The sequence below is a fragment of the Vulpes vulpes genome, chromosome 7 (assembly GCF_048418805.1).
Source record: "Vulpes vulpes isolate BD-2025 chromosome 7, VulVul3, whole genome shotgun sequence".
NCBI classification, from domain to species: Eukaryota; Metazoa; Chordata; class Mammalia; order Carnivora; family Canidae; genus Vulpes; species Vulpes vulpes.
Genome location: NC_132786.1, coordinates 66,344,679 through 66,360,752, shown reverse-complemented (window position 1 = coordinate 66,360,752; position 16,074 = coordinate 66,344,679). Strand labels below are relative to the sequence as shown.

General features: G+C 56.3%; 2 protein-coding genes across 10 annotated transcripts in view; one reads left to right on the top strand and one right to left on the bottom strand.

Annotated features, from left to right (window-relative positions):
• Positions 1-1,341: 1,341 nt before the first annotated feature.
• JMJD4 (jumonji domain containing 4) lies at positions 1,342-6,464 on the bottom strand. Of its 3 annotated transcripts, none has more exons than XM_072763995.1 (6): positions 6,072-6,464; positions 5,748-5,913; positions 3,656-3,911; positions 3,219-3,395; positions 2,585-2,731; positions 1,342-1,761 (listed from the first exon to the last, which is right to left on the bottom strand). In XM_072763995.1, the coding sequence occupies exons 1-6, from the start codon at positions 6,334-6,336 to the stop codon at positions 1,459-1,461; spliced, it is 1,314 nt and encodes a 437-aa protein (XP_072620096.1). In that variant the 5' UTR covers positions 6,337-6,464; the 3' UTR covers positions 1,342-1,458. The 3 variants fall into 3 exon arrangements, with proteins under 3 accessions (XP_072620096.1, XP_025843137.1, XP_025843139.1); XM_025987352.2 differs by having other exon boundaries at positions 3,219-3,486; positions 3,786-3,911; positions 6,072-6,435; XM_025987354.2 differs by lacking the exon at positions 3,656-3,911 and having other exon boundaries at positions 3,219-3,486; positions 6,072-6,435.
• Positions 6,464-16,074, top strand: part of SNAP47 (synaptosome associated protein 47) — a 46,600-nt gene continuing 36,989 nt past the window's right edge. For 6 of the 7 annotated variants that reach the window (XR_012002624.1, XR_012002623.1, XR_012002622.1 and 3 more), the window contains exons 1-2: positions 6,470-6,762; positions 13,300-13,836. Coding sequence is in view for 2 of the 7 variants with exons in the window: in XM_072763997.1 (XP_072620098.1) it covers positions 13,352-13,836 (485 nt within the window). In the remaining 5 variants the exon portion in view is untranslated. Of the gene's footprint in view, positions 6,763-13,299; positions 13,837-16,074 lie in introns of all 7 variants that reach the window. The other variant, XM_072763996.1, reaches the window with a different exon arrangement.

The following is a 16,074-nucleotide window of genomic DNA, read 5'->3' as shown; positions in this document are numbered from 1 at the left end:
CTCAAATGCCAGTCTCCATGCAGCCGTGACCCCATCCTTCAGAGGTGGTTAGCTCTGAACTCCACACAGCTTGATAAAGCAGATTCCCCTCTACACTTTGGGTGGGCCTCATCCGATCAGTGGGGGGCCTTCGGGCAAGGGCAGAGGTCTCCCAAGGAAGCAATTCTGCTTCCAGACCACAACGCACAGATGCTGCCTGGGTTTCCAGGCTTTGGGCCAAGACCACGACATCCATTCTCCCCTGGGTCCTTAGCCTGCGGCCTGCCTCACAGATCTCACTCACCAGACCCCACTCTCTCACTCTAGATATATCTTGGGGGTACCATGTCTCTGAAGAGCCCTACTACTGTCACTGTTGAGTGGCACATGGGTGTGCGAGGAGTGGAAGCTGAATGCTGCAGGTAAGTATGCCCTTCAAAAACTGGACCAGAGTGCAATGGTGCCTTTTCTCCTAGCAGAGGAAGCTGGGTAGGGCCAATGTGTGCAGAGTGGTTTTGAACTTGCTGGTCACCTAACATGGCCAGTCCATGTGAAGGGTGGGAGGGGGCCTGCAGGGGGCCTTGAACACCTTGGGCAAGATCCTGGCCTTCGCTGGGTCCCCAGCCACAAGGGTGGACTCAGAGCCAGATTGACAAAGGCAGTACTGTCACACGCAAGAGGGAGATGGCATCCCTGGTGCCAGCAGACCCCAAGTGGCAACTGAAAATGACAGACCCATGATGCCCGGGGACCCGCCTGAGGGACGAGGTACGAAGCCTGGCCTGGTGCCCTGACCAAATAGACCTCTTTGGCTTAGGGCCCTGGGCAGGGGGCAAGGGGGCAGGGGAGGCACAGGCCAGTAGAGGGAAGACAGGCTCTACATAAATAGTGGTTCTTCTAGGATACAGACAGAGGCCCTGGTCTAGGGGTTGCTCTGGGCCCAAGTCTACACCCTACACGGAGGAGCTTGCTCCAGGGGAAGATGTAGGCAAGCACAGATGTGGTCCCACTGCAGAGTGGGCCCTGCCCGGCAGGCCAGCTGCCTCACCCCGCCATGGATGGGAAGCCTACTGGCTCGGATGCTGGCCTCTGCTCAGAGAAGGCTGGGGGCATCAACTATCCCAGCCACATGCCGCCCCCATTCCTGAGTCCCCAGCACACTCCAGGCCTCTGTGCTGCAAATCTCATTTGGCATTACCTTCCACCCCCCTCACTGGATCCAAGGCACTCTGGCTGAGCCTCATGAAGACAAGAAGCGGAATCTTCTGCACAGGCATCACAGTCCCAGGGATGCCAAAAGACAGGCAGGATAGTACTAGACCTTTAAGAGACGCTTGAGACAACAATGGTTCAGCAGGAAGGTGACATGTCCGAGCCCACACAGAAGCACTGAGCTTTATTTCTCGAAGTGACACTAGAACAGACTGCCTGCCTCCCAGGCTGGTGCCTCAGGGTCCCGCCTGATCCAGGCTGCATTCGCTAAAGAGAGGCGGTGGTGACCATGACCTCTTCCAGCTGCTGCAAGAGCTCCTCTGGCTGCAGAGAGAACATGCTAGTGTCCAGTCTCTGGAAGTCGGGGTGGGCCACCACAGATGCCAGCACCTCTGCAATCCGACTGACATCAAAAGCAGCCTGCTGGGGGCCCAGCCGAGTGTCCTGACTGTCCTCCACTTCACCATGGCCCATCCCTTTGGCCAAGAGGAGGAGCCTCCTTTCAGCGATGATCTTGAGGAAGTGGTAAAATTCTTCAAAATTGATCCCAGAGCAGGATCGCATGATGACCTGGCCAGAGGAGAGCAGAGCATGAGCAAGTATCTGCTGACTATGGGTAGGGCCCAGACTGCAAACCATCTTAAGAGTGGTCCATCCCACCTGCACCCCGATGTTTCTAGCAGCAATGTCCACAATAGCCAAACTGTGGAAGGAGCCTCGGTGTCCATCGAAAGATGAATGGATAAAGAAGATGTGGTCTATGTATACAATGGAATATTCCTCAGCCATTAGAAACGACAAATACCCACCATTTGCTTCGACGTGGATGGAACTGGAGGGTATTATGCTGAGTGAAGTAAGTCAACCGGAGAAGGACAAACATTATATGGTCTCATTCATTTGGGGAATATAAATAATAGTGAAAGGGAATATAAGAGAAGGGAGAAGAAATGTGTGGGAAATATCAGGAAGGGAGACAGAAAATAAAGACTCCTAACTCTGGGAAATGAACTAGGGGTGATGGAAGGGGGGGGGTGACTGGGCGGCGGGCACTGAGGGGGGCACTTGACGGGATGAGCACTGGGTGTTATTCTGTATGTTGGTAAATTGAACACCAATAAAAAATAAATTTATTATTAAAAAAATCTGATATAACCACAGTAAATGTACAAAACCAATAAATTAATGGTGATATAATAATAAAAAAAAAAAGAGTGGTCCATCCCTGATGGTGGGGACAGCCCTGGTCCTGCTGAGCTTCCCCCCACTCCCATTGCAGCCCTGATCCTGCTGAGCCTCCCCCTACCCCCCGCCCAAGCCCTGGTCCTGCTGAGCCTCCCCCTCTCCCCCCTCCTCCACTGCAGCTCTGGAGAGCCCCTCCAGGCTATCCTACCTGGCAGTGTTGGTGCCAGTCCGGCATCGTGTCCCTCCACTCACTGACCTCCTGCTGCACAGCACGGAGCTCTTGCTGCAGGAAGTGCCACATATTGGCCAAGTTACAACCGTTGACCCAGTTGTGGTTGATGGAAATAGTGTCATCCTGTAAAAGGTGGGGTATGGGTGTCCCCATAAGTCCATACCAGACCATGCCCACCACTGTCCAGAGGTCCTTCCGACTGTCTCCCAGTGGATGCTAGCATGAAGAGGGGGCTGGTGTCTCCTGAGTCCATAGCTGACCCAAAGCAGGGATCCCAGGGGGCTGGTAACTACCCACTGCTGCCCAGGAAGAAATATTGAAGGGAGTGGAAGAAACAGAGGCTGGGACGGGGGCCCTTGCCCATAGCCTGTCCGTCCCATACCCAGGCTCTCCTAGAGGGTAGCTTGTCTGCTGTGGGATCAGGAGGGGTGGGCCTGGCCCTCTCTCTGGAAAGGCATCTGAGATGTGCCAAGGGTGAGGAGGGCTGCCGGGCAGGCCAAGGGGCAGATGACACTCTGGGGTGGGGGTCAGACCAGTGGGGCCCCAAGGCATCTCCCTGACCTGTCTGGGCCACGCTGCAGTCACATGCAGTGGGGTGTGCCCACCCTACCAGGTTGTGGACTTGGTGGTGCCACCCGCTGGGCACAAAGACCATCTCGCCCGCCTCCTGCGTGACCTCCAGGGGTGGGCTGCAGTGCTCGCGCATGGGGTACAGCTGGCTGTCAAGGAGCGCAGGGGAGGTCACATCGTAGGGCAGGCCACCGTGGCAATCCCGCAGGGCTTCTTCCTGCCCCGGAGGGAAGAAGAACCACTTTTTCCTCCCACAAATGTTGACAGACCAGCTGAAGGAGCGGAAGATGTCGGCATGGAACGGTGACCTGTGTGAAACCTCCTGTTGGTGCCTCTTGGCTCAGAGGCGATCTGGTTCTTCAGCATAGGCTGGCCACAGACATGGGCCCCAGGGTCCTACCTCCCCCACTTGAGAACACAAGGGCTCTAAGCAGAGCCCCCAGGGGCAGTGAGTAAGGAGGCTGGGGACTGGAATACCTGGCAGCCTATTCCACGGACTGGGCATCTTAGAGAGGCTCTCCCGGAGTCGACGGGGTAGGGGAGGGTGTGGGGGAGAGGCAGGCAGGGACAAGGCACAGGAAGGAGGGTGGCAGCGCACAAATGGTACCAGGTGCCGGCAGGCCCCATGTAGATGAAGCGGTAGTCATCCACGTCCAGGGTGTCCCAGTACTCATTGAGCCAGTCAGATGAGAAGTACATGGGCAGGGTGAACACATCCTCTGCCAAGGAGTCCCTGGACGGAGTGACACAAGGCTCTGGCAGGAGTGCTCCCCTCCCCACACTTGTGCCCCCAACACACGGGAGAGCAAGTTTCAGAGCGAGTGAATGACCCTGAGTGCCTTCTGGAGCCGGTGCCTGCACTAAGGCTGAGGGGGGCCATCTCAGACCACAGCCACCACAGCCCATGACCCCACCTAAGCCCCACCCGAAGAATGAACCACAGTCATAAACACATGAGCCAGCTTTGCCGGTGCTGTGACGCAGCTTGGGTGACCCATGCAGGCAGCACCCCATAACCCAATTATTCCAGACCACTCTTGCAACATTCCCAGGATTTCAGCCTCTGGTTGAGCTGGGGCTTTAAGTGCCTCATCTGCATTTTGCTGTTTTCCAGAGCCTGCGGCCTCATCTATACTCTCACCCCGCCAGTGACCTCGAGTCTTATCAAGTGGATGCATGACCCGTGGCCCAGGCAGTACGGCCCATGTCCATCCATCGAGGTCCCTCTCCCCTACCCCTGAACTCCCCACTCCTCTGGTCCAAGAGCCTGATCCCCACAACCAAACCAATGGGCCTCCAGACACAGACACAGGAGCTCATCAGCCCAAGGGAGAGCATAGCTCTCCCAGTGACACGTTGGAACAGGCTCTGGAGTAGCTCACACATCCTCACGGCCAGAGGTCATGACAGGGGAGATCCCCAAAACACCATGCCTATCTCTCTGTTCCATGCCTTGGTCACACTTCTGTGACCTTATCCTTCAAAACTCCCAGAGCCACATCTGCCTGCCTGACTCAGCCTTCCTCTGCTGTGTATTCTAGGGTTTCCAGAGGAAAATACAGGATACTCAATCAAAACTGACCTTCAAATAAACAGTGGATAAGTTTCAAGGACAACCATGTCCCATGCAAAACCTAAAAGACAGTTACACACAAATACCCACTTCTTGCTTATTGGAAACCCAAAACCACCATGCAGGAGCATCTGGGACTAGGAGTCCTATGTGTGCTAGAATAGGAGTCCCTGAGGGCCAAGACCACTGTCCCTTGGCCAGCTCTCCATGCCAAACATGCAGCGTGGCAGGGAGCATCTGTGAGGTGCACTCTTGGATGGATCCAGAGAATCATAAGGAAGTGAACCCAGACTCCCTTTAGCATTCTGAGCCTTAGTTTCCACATCAGAAAAATAAATATTCAATTGTTGGCTCATTTATACAACACGAATTGAGCGTTTACTGTGTGTCCTGTGCCAGCTGGCTGGGGTGACCAGCACAGCCCTGGGTAGGGGAAAGGGCACAAAACCCAAGGACCCCCTCTGAGAGCAGGAATGCAGCCAATGGGTGGGGCTGCATGAGGGTGTGACATGTGTCCCAGAGCCCCCATCATGGGACCCCCTGGCGCGGGAGCAGGGTGAGCAGGTGGGGACCAAGCACAGAAGGAACGCTTCCTTAAAGTCAGTGAGTCACTGTTCACTGATGGAGAGTCTCCCCAGGCTAGGTACCGCCTTGCTGAAACAGTGGCTGAAAGAACCTGAGTATGCAAAGCAACGCTGTGCAGGGCTGGCGGCAGCCAGGGTGTGAGAACCGGCCTAAGCTGAGCGGACAAGCGCAGCACCCGACAAGAAGGGTGCCGCTGCCACCGCCAATCGGAGGCCTGGGGTGGCCAGCACAAGTCTGGCACACAGGCCGGGAGAGGGGGTCCCCTCGGCCCACCCGGGCTCCCAGCTGGGGGCCCTGCGATCAGAGAACTTCCCTGGACGCCGAAGGAGCCAGGACTGCACACCTCCCGGGGGGCAAGCTGGGCGCATCCAAGGCTCAGTGTGAGGTACAGAAGCAGCATCCGGCCTTTACCTGCACAGGTGCCAGTCCTTGAGGTAGAGGCAGCCGCGCGGAGAGGAGTAGCCCCCCTGGATGTAGTCCTTCCAATAGCTGATGTAGTCGCGGAGGAGCATCTGCTCCTTGGGGTTGGAGTTGTACTCCCGCAGCCCGCAGTTGGCCACGGGGACCACCACTTCTCCTGCCGCCAGGGGGAAGGCCAGAGGGTAAGGCCCACTGCCCGGGGAGGTCTGAACCCTACGGACGCACCCCCACCCTCACCCCGCCCCTCCCGAACTTCCCTGAGCGGCCGCGCACCGACGCCCCCCGCCCGCCAAGCATCCTCGGCTCCGCCCCTACCATACTTCCGGAGCAGGTGCTCGAAGTCGGGCTTCCCCGCGGCGGTCACCCAGTGCCTGCGGCTGCCCCAGCCCTCGGTGAACGCGCTGGAGAAGACGCACGGCACGTTGGGCAGCAGGTAGCGCTTGAAGAAGTCGGCGTAGGAGAAGGAGTCAGGCCTCTCGATGAAGTCCACGCGGCCCGGGGACGCGCCCACCCCGCCTGCTGGGCGCCCCCGGAGGCCTCGGAAGTGGCTCTCGGCGAACACGCGTGTCTCCCGGTCCATCCTGCGCGGGGCGGGCACGGCGAGGGCCCCGGCTTCCGGGAACCCGCGACCCAGCGAGGGGCCTGGGCCGGGACCCCGCCTCCCGGCTCCGCCCACCGGGCGGGGAAAGGAAGTACTTGCTAAAACTACTTCCGGAGTAGGCGCTAGTGCGGAGACCGGAAGCTCACAGCCGCGGGGCCAGCCGGAGCGAAAGCCGAGCGGCACAGGAGCTCGGATCCCGCGGTCGGCCCAGCGCGGCGGAGCAGAACCAAGACACCGCGGCCCCAGTTCCGGCCGGAGCAGGAATCCCGGCGCGGCGGGCCCTGGGCGCACGCGCACAGCAGCCCGCGGACCTCTTTCTGCTCAGGCGCGAGAGCCGACCGCAGCCTTCCGTCCGGCAGCGTCGGACCCGAGTCTCGCCGTCTTCGCACCTCTGCGGTGATTCAGGTCAGCGGCTCCCGGAGTCTGTGGCTGGGCCTGTGCCGGGTCCTCCCCTCCGGGCCGTCCCTTTTGTCCGTCCTGCCTGCCGCTGCTGCCTCGGGGAGAGCCCCTTCTGCTGCCAGCGCGCCCAGGCTGGGGGAGCTAGTGGGTCTGCGCGGGGCTGACAGCGGGGGCCCGGGGGGAGGGCAAAGGGCGGGGCTTGGGCGGGCTGCCGAGGCGGGGGTGGGCGGGGCGGGGAGGCGGGGGGGGGGCTGGAGGGGGAGCGGTGGGGCTGGAGGGGGAGCGGGGGTGCCGGTGTGGGGGGTGGGCGGGGCGGGGGGGCTGGAGAGGGGGCGGGGGGTGCCGGTGTGGGGGTGGGCGGGGCGGGGGGGCTGGAGAGGGGGCGGGGGGGTGCCGGTGTGGGGGTGGGCGGGGCGGGGGGGCTGGAGGGGGTGCCGGGGGGGGCTGGAGGGGCAGCGGGGGGGCTGGAGAGGGTGCGGGGGTGCCGGTGTGGGGGGTGGGCGGAGCGGGAGGGCTGGAGGGGGTGCGGGGGGGGGGGCTGGAGGGGCAGCGGGGGGGCTGGAGAGGGGGCGGGGGTGCCGGTGTGGGGGTGGGCGGGGCGGGGGGGCTGGAGAGGGGGCGGGGAGTGCCGGTGTGGGGGGGGGCGGGGCGGGGGGGCTGGAGGGGGTGCCGTAGGGGGGGCTGGAGGGGCAGCGGGGGGGCTGGAGAGGGTGCGGGGGTGCCGGTGTGGGGGGTGGGCGGGGCGGGGAGGCTGGAGGGGGGGCGGGGGGGGCCGGAGGGGGTGCAGAGGAGGTTTTGGGGGGCTTGGAGGCCAGAATACGGTGGAATACGGAGTATCTGAGGGGATGCTGGGGAGCCAGAGGGATGGTAAGGACCCAGAAGGGATGTGGGGGGACCCAAGGGGATGCTGGGGACTTGGAAGAAATGTTTGCGATCTAAGGAGATGATGAGTGGCTGGTGGGGAATAGAGGCCTGAAAGGCGAGTTTGGGGGAGCAAAGGTGAGGATCTGAGGCTGCACTCCAGCAGGATTGGAATTGGGGGGGCATGGGTGGGGGTGTCCAGCAAGGGTCTGAGCATGTAAGAGAAAGTGTCCTGGGAACACAACCTAACCCCGTTGGAAGGGAAGGAAAGAAGGCAGGCTGCTTACTGTGAGGGCTCTGCAGATGATAGGCACGTAGAGAGTGGGCAGGCCTTCACACATCTCACACCTGGTAAAGCACTCAGGTCCTTGAGGGAAAAGCAGATGCATGCACCTGTGTCATCTTGCACCTGGTGAGACATTCCTGACTCAGTTCTGTAGGAATGTGTTACAGCTCTGAGGTGGCAGTTGGTGACTGTGCCTTGTGAAATATGGATGTGGGCTTACATCATTCCTGAACAGAGGGACCCTCTGAGTGAAAGGGGGGCAGAGGACGCCCCTTTATTAGACGAGGAAGATACCACTGTGTTTACCTTTGCAGGTGTGATAAGGAATGCCTGGGGGTGTTGGGACTCTGAGCTTTGCAGGGCTTGAGTGGTTCTCTTGCCCCTGAATAACAGGGTGGACCACGAGTAGGGAGAGGCAGAGAGGAGGGAGGGACCAGGAGAATGAGTTTGGGAGCGTCTGACATCAGGGTGAAGAGGGTCCACGGTGGGAGCTGAGAATGCCAGACAGGGGGGCAGTGGAGCTGCAGGAAAGGCTGCTTCCCAGGCAGAATTCCTCAGGGACCAGCAGGTGCCCATCTAGGAGAACACGACAGCAGTGTGTGGGGAGAGTCCTCCCTAGATGGGAGGATACAGTTGTCCTCCCAGGCATTTGTGCATTCGTTCATCTTTTCCACTTCCTTCTCCCCCCATCATACACACCCCCTCCCGCCTATTTCTTATGTATGGAATCATGTATGTACGCTTTTGCTGTTTTTAATCTTTTTTTAAAAAAAATTGAGCCGATACTGTCCACATCTTACCGTGGATTGACTAGATCTTCCTTAATTATTGGGTTTCATTTGTGCTGAATGCAGATCACCAGGAGGCAGTTAGGAAGAGCTTGGGAAGCAGAGTGTTTATAACTGTCTGAAGATTTAGAAAATGTGGTTTAAAGTTTGCCTCTTGGGAGAAACACGGAATTCAGATAGGTGTCTCCTGGGAAGAATCCTGGATTCTGGCTCCTGAGGCTTGGTCTTTGAGACTAAGTTACCTCAGAAACAGGAGGCTTTGAGCCACCAGGTCCACTTGCTCCCCAGAATGGTGGAGGCAGCCAAGCCAGGGTAGGAAATGAGACCCCCGTGTTTCGTGCTGTGTCCACACGGTGGCCCTCTGGTGCTAGACGTGTCACCAGCACTGCACAGATGGGGCTGTGGCTCTCAAAGGCACCTGGAAAGCAGCCCTGGCATTGCCTGGGAACTATGAGAAATGCACATTTTCCGGGCCCCACTCGGACCTATGGAGGCAGAAGGGGGCTTGCACAGTCAGCCCTCAGCGGGAAGGAAGACTGCTCCTTCTCTCCAAGGAGTGAGGAGGTTGGTGTGTGTCATGTGACTCGGTCACAGTGTGGCCCTGAAACACCCCAGCAGCACACTGGCACCTCCCGGGTTGTAAGTGGGAGCTTCTGGGGAGCAGGAGATGGAGGTAATGGAAACCGTGGCTGCCGGCACCAGGAGACACTGCTGCCACTGTTCTGCCTCCAGACCTCCTTGTGTTCAGAAGTCCTTGGAACTTGTGTAAAATGTCGCTGGTTCTGTTACTTTAGAAACTGACTAAAAATAGGGTGTTTATTTGATGCTGAGTCTCACCCAGGGCACAGGCTGGTGCAAGCGCTAGGAGACATCCGTGTACAACAGTATGTGGTTCAAAATGCCGGATGCCGCACACTCCATCCACGTGCCGGTTCGTGTCTCCCCATGAGCATCCCTCAGAGTCCTGCACCAAGATCTTCCCATCCTACTTCAGCTCCATCCCCTAGTTCAGGCCCTAGGTCAGTGCAGGTCGATGTGGGTTCCAGGTTATAATAGGCAAGGACCGAACAAGGCCTCCAGGAATACACCATGGATCAAAGACCCAGGTCAGCACGCTTAAGGAAGAAAGCCATCCACGGTGAACACAGTCAGTGTTTCCGTGTGATGTCACTAGGTGGTTCAGTCAGTGCGTGTTTACCGGGTGCCCGTGGTGTGCTGGCATTGTGCCCAAGGCACCGTCCTCCTGATATTTGCCTTCTCCAGCATGTACACTGAGCCTGTCACCATGTAGGAACATGCCCAGGCTCCTGGAGGTTGTGGCAAGTGCTGCGTGGTCAGTGAAGGATCTGCTATGGGAGTGAGGGGAGCTTCCCTGGAGCTGGCCATGGGGGAGGGTGGGAGACCAGAGAAGGAGCCCGCTGTCTCCAGAAGGGCAGCTGTGTCGGACAGGGGTTAGAACACATGTGGGCATTGCATTTGGCCACCTGCAGGCCTGGGGAGGCCTGGGCAGAGCAGCATCAGTAAGCAGTGGGGAGCAGCCTGTCCGGGGATGGGAGGCCTGGTGGTGGGAGCCGCAGTGGGTGTCTCTTGGAGGAGCGGTAGCCAGAGAGGGCTGTGGCGGGGGGGGGAGGGTGGCGGCGCTGGTCTCTTCTAAGATGGAGACCTTAAAGCATCTGTACAAACTGATGAGAGGGTCAGGACAAGGAGGGCAAATGTGCGGCTGTGAATTCACTATTTTGTGAACAAGGATGGCCACACATAGCCCTCTGTCTCTGCGCTGTCCCTGGCCGCTTCCACTGTCCAGCAGCAGAGCTGCGCCCTGGCAGCAGGGCCCATATGCCCATAACACCTAAGATACCGTCTGGCCTTTGGAAAAATAGTGTGCCCTAGTGTCGGAAGAATGGAGAAGTTGATGTTGCTGGAAGGGGTTGTGATCAAGGGCACAGGACCAGGCGCGGCCTCGTACGCAGGGGGGCCCTGTTTCCCGCAGTGGGTAGTGGGGAACAGAGGGCAGGCAAGGGCAGGCAGGACATCTGGGGACAGGTGTGGCAGGTGAGTCTGCAGCTCAGGGAGAGGGAGGGTGTGGGAATGTTGTTCTTGCTTTGGCTCTCCACTTCATCCTTGTTTACTCCATCTGTTGAGGAAGACGCCATGGAAATGTGTGGGAGGTGGAGTGCTGTCCACAGCTTTCTCCTGTTGCTTTTTCCTGGAATCCATAGTGAGAAGTGTTTCATTTCTCCTCCTCTTTGAATCCTAGCGCATTTTAGAGCTGATGTTGTCCTTGCCTTTTCGGTTTTTAGTGGTGGGTAAACAGGCCCAGAGGGCGAAGTGACTTTCCACAATGGTAACATATGTGGTAGACTGGGGTCCTCGGACCCTGCTGTGCTCCAAAGTGCCCCCAGGGGCACAGACTCTTGGAGATAGGGACTCAGCCTCCATGCTGCAGCAGGCCCCCAACCACCCGATGCCCCAACTCTCTCTGCGGGTTGGAGACTTGTGTGGGGGTCAGGTGGCTGAATGGCAGGAGGCTCCCTTCAGCCGGGAAAACTGGGGTCAGGCCATCTTCAGGTGGTGGGGCCCAGGCGTCCAGCCTCCGACCTTGGTCTTGGACTGAGAAACACCCAAAACTGAATAGTCGTCCCTGGTTTTGACAGTCTGAATGACTGCCTGTGGCCTGGTGGCCCAATAGCACTGGCAGGTTTCATGCGAGGGACCTTGCAGGTCTGTGCTGTCAGAGGCCCCGGGCTGGCAGCACTCTGTAGTCTGGATTTGCTTCAATGTCAGGTGGGGGGAGAAGTCTGACCAAGACACGTTTGCTTTCCAGTTCCCTCTGTCCAGTGAGAGACATGGTCACAGCAGAAAGGCAGCCACACTGCCCCAGATGGTAGACTTGCACACCGTCCCAGCATGGCCAGAAGACTCCTGTGAGAGCCCACAGGTCATGCCCTGTAGGAAGGTGACTCGGTATTCCATTCCGAAGGTCTGGTGTGTGGGTTTGTGGACTCTTCGCAGAGGCCCCTAAGCTCACACTGTGAGCTGTGAGCTTGCCATCTACTAGGCGCATCGGTAGTGTTGCGATGCATTGCCGACTCTCTAGTCTCTTGGATTCTGTATAATGAAGAAGCTCCATACCATGCAAGCTCTTTTGTGTTTTGCCTAGCTTTTCTTGTTTGATGCCGTCACTAGAGGTCTCGGTCTTTAAAAGTATAACTCTGTGGACAAATTCATAGGGTTTCAGTAGATGCTGAGCTCCAGGAGCCAGGGATGATGTCAGAGTCAAGTCCTGCCTGCAAGCTGCCCCACGTGGCATGTGGGGCCTGGCACCTGTGGCCACGATTCAGAGACTCCCTGAGGCTCTGGCCATGCTGCAAAGGCCCACATTTCTCAGTATTGTAAAAGATAACATCAGCGATTCATTCTCTCATTTTTGTAAGTAGGTTGTGCCATAACGGCATGTATGCAGCAGGGGATGTGGGAGAGTGGAAGACAGGCCCCAGTATAGGTGGCCCTCTGCCCACATGTGAGGTGTACAAGGCATTTCCAAGCCTAGTTGTAGCCAATTCCACACCCTGTACTTGTGGTTTGACCTTGTACGAGGTCCTCTTCCTTTCCTAGCTTTGTTGGCTCATCTGGTGAGTGAGAGGGACAGACATAGTGTTCTATAACGATTGTCTTACTCCGTCATTCCTGGGTTTCCATATTTCGTTAACAAATGAAAACTGTAGGAATGCTTGGGTGGTTTAGCGGTTGAGCATCTGCCTTCAGCCCAGGGTGTGATCCCGGAGTCTCAGGATCGAGTCCCACATCAGGCTCCCTGCATGAAGCCTGCTTCTCCCTCTACCTCTCTCTGTGTCTCTCATGAATAAATAAATAAAATCTTTAAAAAAAGTGCAAACTAAAAAAAAAAAAAAGTGCAAACTAAAAAAAAAAAAAGTGCAAACTAAAAAAAAAAAAAAGTGCAAACTAGATGTGGATGGTATATGTTCACTATGTACAACTGTATAAAACTGTAGGTAGAGCTAGATAATTACATAGAACTTTATGGAATTCGTGGGCCATGCAAGAAGGGAAAAGCCTTTGTGTAGACTTTCCCTTCATTATTTCCTTTATGATAAAGATTTCAAGAGGAGAATGTTAGTGTAGGAATGTGTGAGGAGGGACTTCCAGGTAGTTCAACAGTTGGGCGTTGGGCGTCTGCCTTTGGCTCAGGCGTGATCTCCGAGTCCCAGGATCGAGTCCCATGTTGGGCTCTCTGCATGGAGCCTGCTTCTCCCTCTGCCTATGTCTCTGCCTCTTTCTCCCTGTGTCTCTCATGAATAAATAAATCTTAAAAAAAAAAAAAAAAAGGAATGTGTGAGGAGTGTGTATTGGTGAGATTGTCACAGCCAAAACAGTGTTCTTGTGAAGGATCCTGGGGTTGCAATGGCATCGGGCTGTGGGCCCTGGTTTGGGTGAGGTGGGCTTCCGTCCTGCATGTCTGGGTGGTGGGAGTCCCCAGTGTGCTCAGCAGCCCAAGCACAGCCTTGCCGCCACTGTCCTAGTAGGCCAGGCCAACTGTGCTGACGCTCATTAGACTCCCCCACCCACTAACTTGTCCCTCTCCTCCAGAGACGGAGTGGCCGTGACGCCGAGCCGTGGGGCAGACCACCCTGGGAGCCAGATGAGCAGAGAGATCTGCGTGCACTCTTGGCCTTGTTCCTACTACTTAGAACCAGAGAAGCGATGGGTTCCTGGAAAGCTTTCATTAACTTCTCGCTCCCTGAGATTTATGACTGATAAAACCGGGGAGACCTTGGTCAGCTTCCCGCTGTCTAGTGTGGTTGAGATAAAGAAGGAAGCTTCTCACTTTGTCTTCAGTTCCATCACCATCCTGGAGAACAGCGGCCTCAAGCACTGGTTCAGCTCCTTGCAGCCCAGTCGGAATGCAGTCTTCAGCATCATTGAGCATTTCTGGAGAGAGTTGCTGCTGTCTCCACCGGAGGCAGCGCTCCCCGTGACCAAGGGGAAGCAGCTGACAGGTCTGATGGCCTGTTCTCAGAAGCGCCTAGAAGAGACAGCCCGAGTCCTCCACCATCAGGGCGAACAGCTGGACAGCATCACCAGAGGCCTGGACAAGATGGAATCGGACCTGGACATGGCTGACAGGTACAGGGAGTGTCTCAGACATACGGGTCATGCTGTGCATGGTTACACCGATTAGGCGTTGGTGGGGGGCACACTGTGTGCCAGGTGCAGAGCTTCAGTTTTATGTGATTAAGGAAGATTACCTCATTTAATCATGTGGGGGAAATGGGCCCAGAGGCTGGTGATTTTTTCAGTGTCATGCATATTAAGTTTGTTATTTTGCGTGGCCATGTAGCCTCAAGGTTTGAGCTGACTCACTTTGGCTCCAGGAGCTGCCACTTTTGCTCCACACCAGCCACTCCCAATCTTCTACCTCGGAGACCCCCACTCTTTTGGGGGGAATTGGGGTTAGGGACCCCAAGGAGCTTTTGTTTTTGTGTATCATGTGTGCCAATGTTCCTGTATTTTTTGAAAACTAAGAAACTAAGAAAAGATTATTTGTTTGTCTAAGAAATGCAATGATGAACCCATGATCTAGTTATAGAAATAACTGTCAATGAAAAATAGCATTTATAAAGTAGATGTGTTAGTGGGAAGGTAGCACCTTTAAGATTTCTACACATCCCTTTACAGAAGGGCTTCATAGAAGACTGCCAAGTCCCCCTGCCTGTGTCTACAGTCTGCCTGCCATGTTATCCTATGTCCTGGGGCCTCTGGGCTCTCCATGTGCCCAAGGGAGAGAGCGCGTGAAAAGCCAGGCAGTACCATGGTGCTTAACCTAAGGAGGGGTGCTTGTGGTGGATGAAGTGGGAGGTCATGAGACCTCTGTGAGCTTTCCTCCTGGGAACACAGTTGGGCAGTTTCTGCCTTTTATGCCACCCTTGGGGTCCTGGGACCAAGTTGTGGGCAGGAGTGATGTGAGTCACTTCCACGCCTGGTCCCTGAAAGCCTGCCACCCAATCTCCAGTGTTGTCTTCCCCTCACCTGGAAGTGGCACACAGAGAATCCTCCCCTGGACTCGGGGGCCCGGGGCAAAGTACACAGACATGAGTTGGATGGAGTTTGGGTTGCCAGGCGGCATCCCAGAGCAGATCTGACCCCAGCCCTCCACAGAGGTTCTACATCAGCATTGAAATAACAGAAATTCAGGTTTCGGTAATGACGTTAATAAGAATTAAAGGAAGGGTACACAGTATCGGCTAGAGGACAGTGAATAAGCATTTTCACACACTGCTATTGGGAATGTCTGTTGGTGTAATCCTTTCGGAGAACAATCTGGCAAATTAGAAATGTTCTCTTAACAAAGAACAGGGGAAGATGAACCTGAGAATAGGAGAAAATGCTTATAACATCGCCCCTATTCCCACCAAGGGATTCACACCCAACCAGGTGAAGAACTCATATGACAAAATGGGAATAAGCCAATTCGACAGAAAAATGGGCAGTGGCTGTTGATTGGAGAGTAAGATAAGCGTCTGTCGGTGTCCCAGGCAGGTAGAAGTAGAAGGCTTTAGGTAATGTGCGGGGCCCCATGGCTGCATCCAAAGCTGCTGGCATCCGTCTTCCAAGCCAGTAGGGGTGGAGTGTGCACAGGGAGGCCAGGGCACATGCTCTTGTCTTGAAGCAAATGACGCAGGCCCATGACAGGGAGGCTGGCACCCCTGATAGATGAAACAACACTGACGGCCAGTCAGCGTGTGGGTCAGGACAAGAAGTCTCCTGTTGCTGTCATGGATGTGACTTGGCTCGGCCACTGGCAGGACCTAGCCAGGACAAGGATGTGCAGACCCTGTGACCAAACCCACTGTGTGGACGGGCTCTGATGGTCATGAACAGCTGTGGAGGCTGCTCCTCAAGGGGCTGGGCAGGTAAGTGGTCCCTACTGACTGTGATGCAGTACACGGATTTTGTCAGGCTGACTGCTTCATGTCACATCCACACAGACCCACCTGGATCCCCCCGAAAGCAACATGAATAAAACAAAATCAAGTGCGTACTACAGAGCACCACTTATAGGAGCTTTTAAATAGGCAAAGTAGCAGTATAGGAAAATGTAAGGAGCACCCAAGTGTGAAAGCCCAAGCTGGAGGGGTGTGCGCGGCCACCACGGACAGCTTCCGCAGACCAGCTGATGGACCCCTGAGGGGGGGATCTCCTGCTGGCACAGGTCCTCAAGTGGGTCCCTGTGAGCCTTTGGGTTTGTCTGTGACGTGAGGCTCTTCCCCTCAGTGGTCAACTGTGTTCCTTCTGGAACTCCCATTGTCTGGTTATCAGGCGTCCTGTACTGAGCTTCTCATAGCATTCTCATTTTTCTCTCTC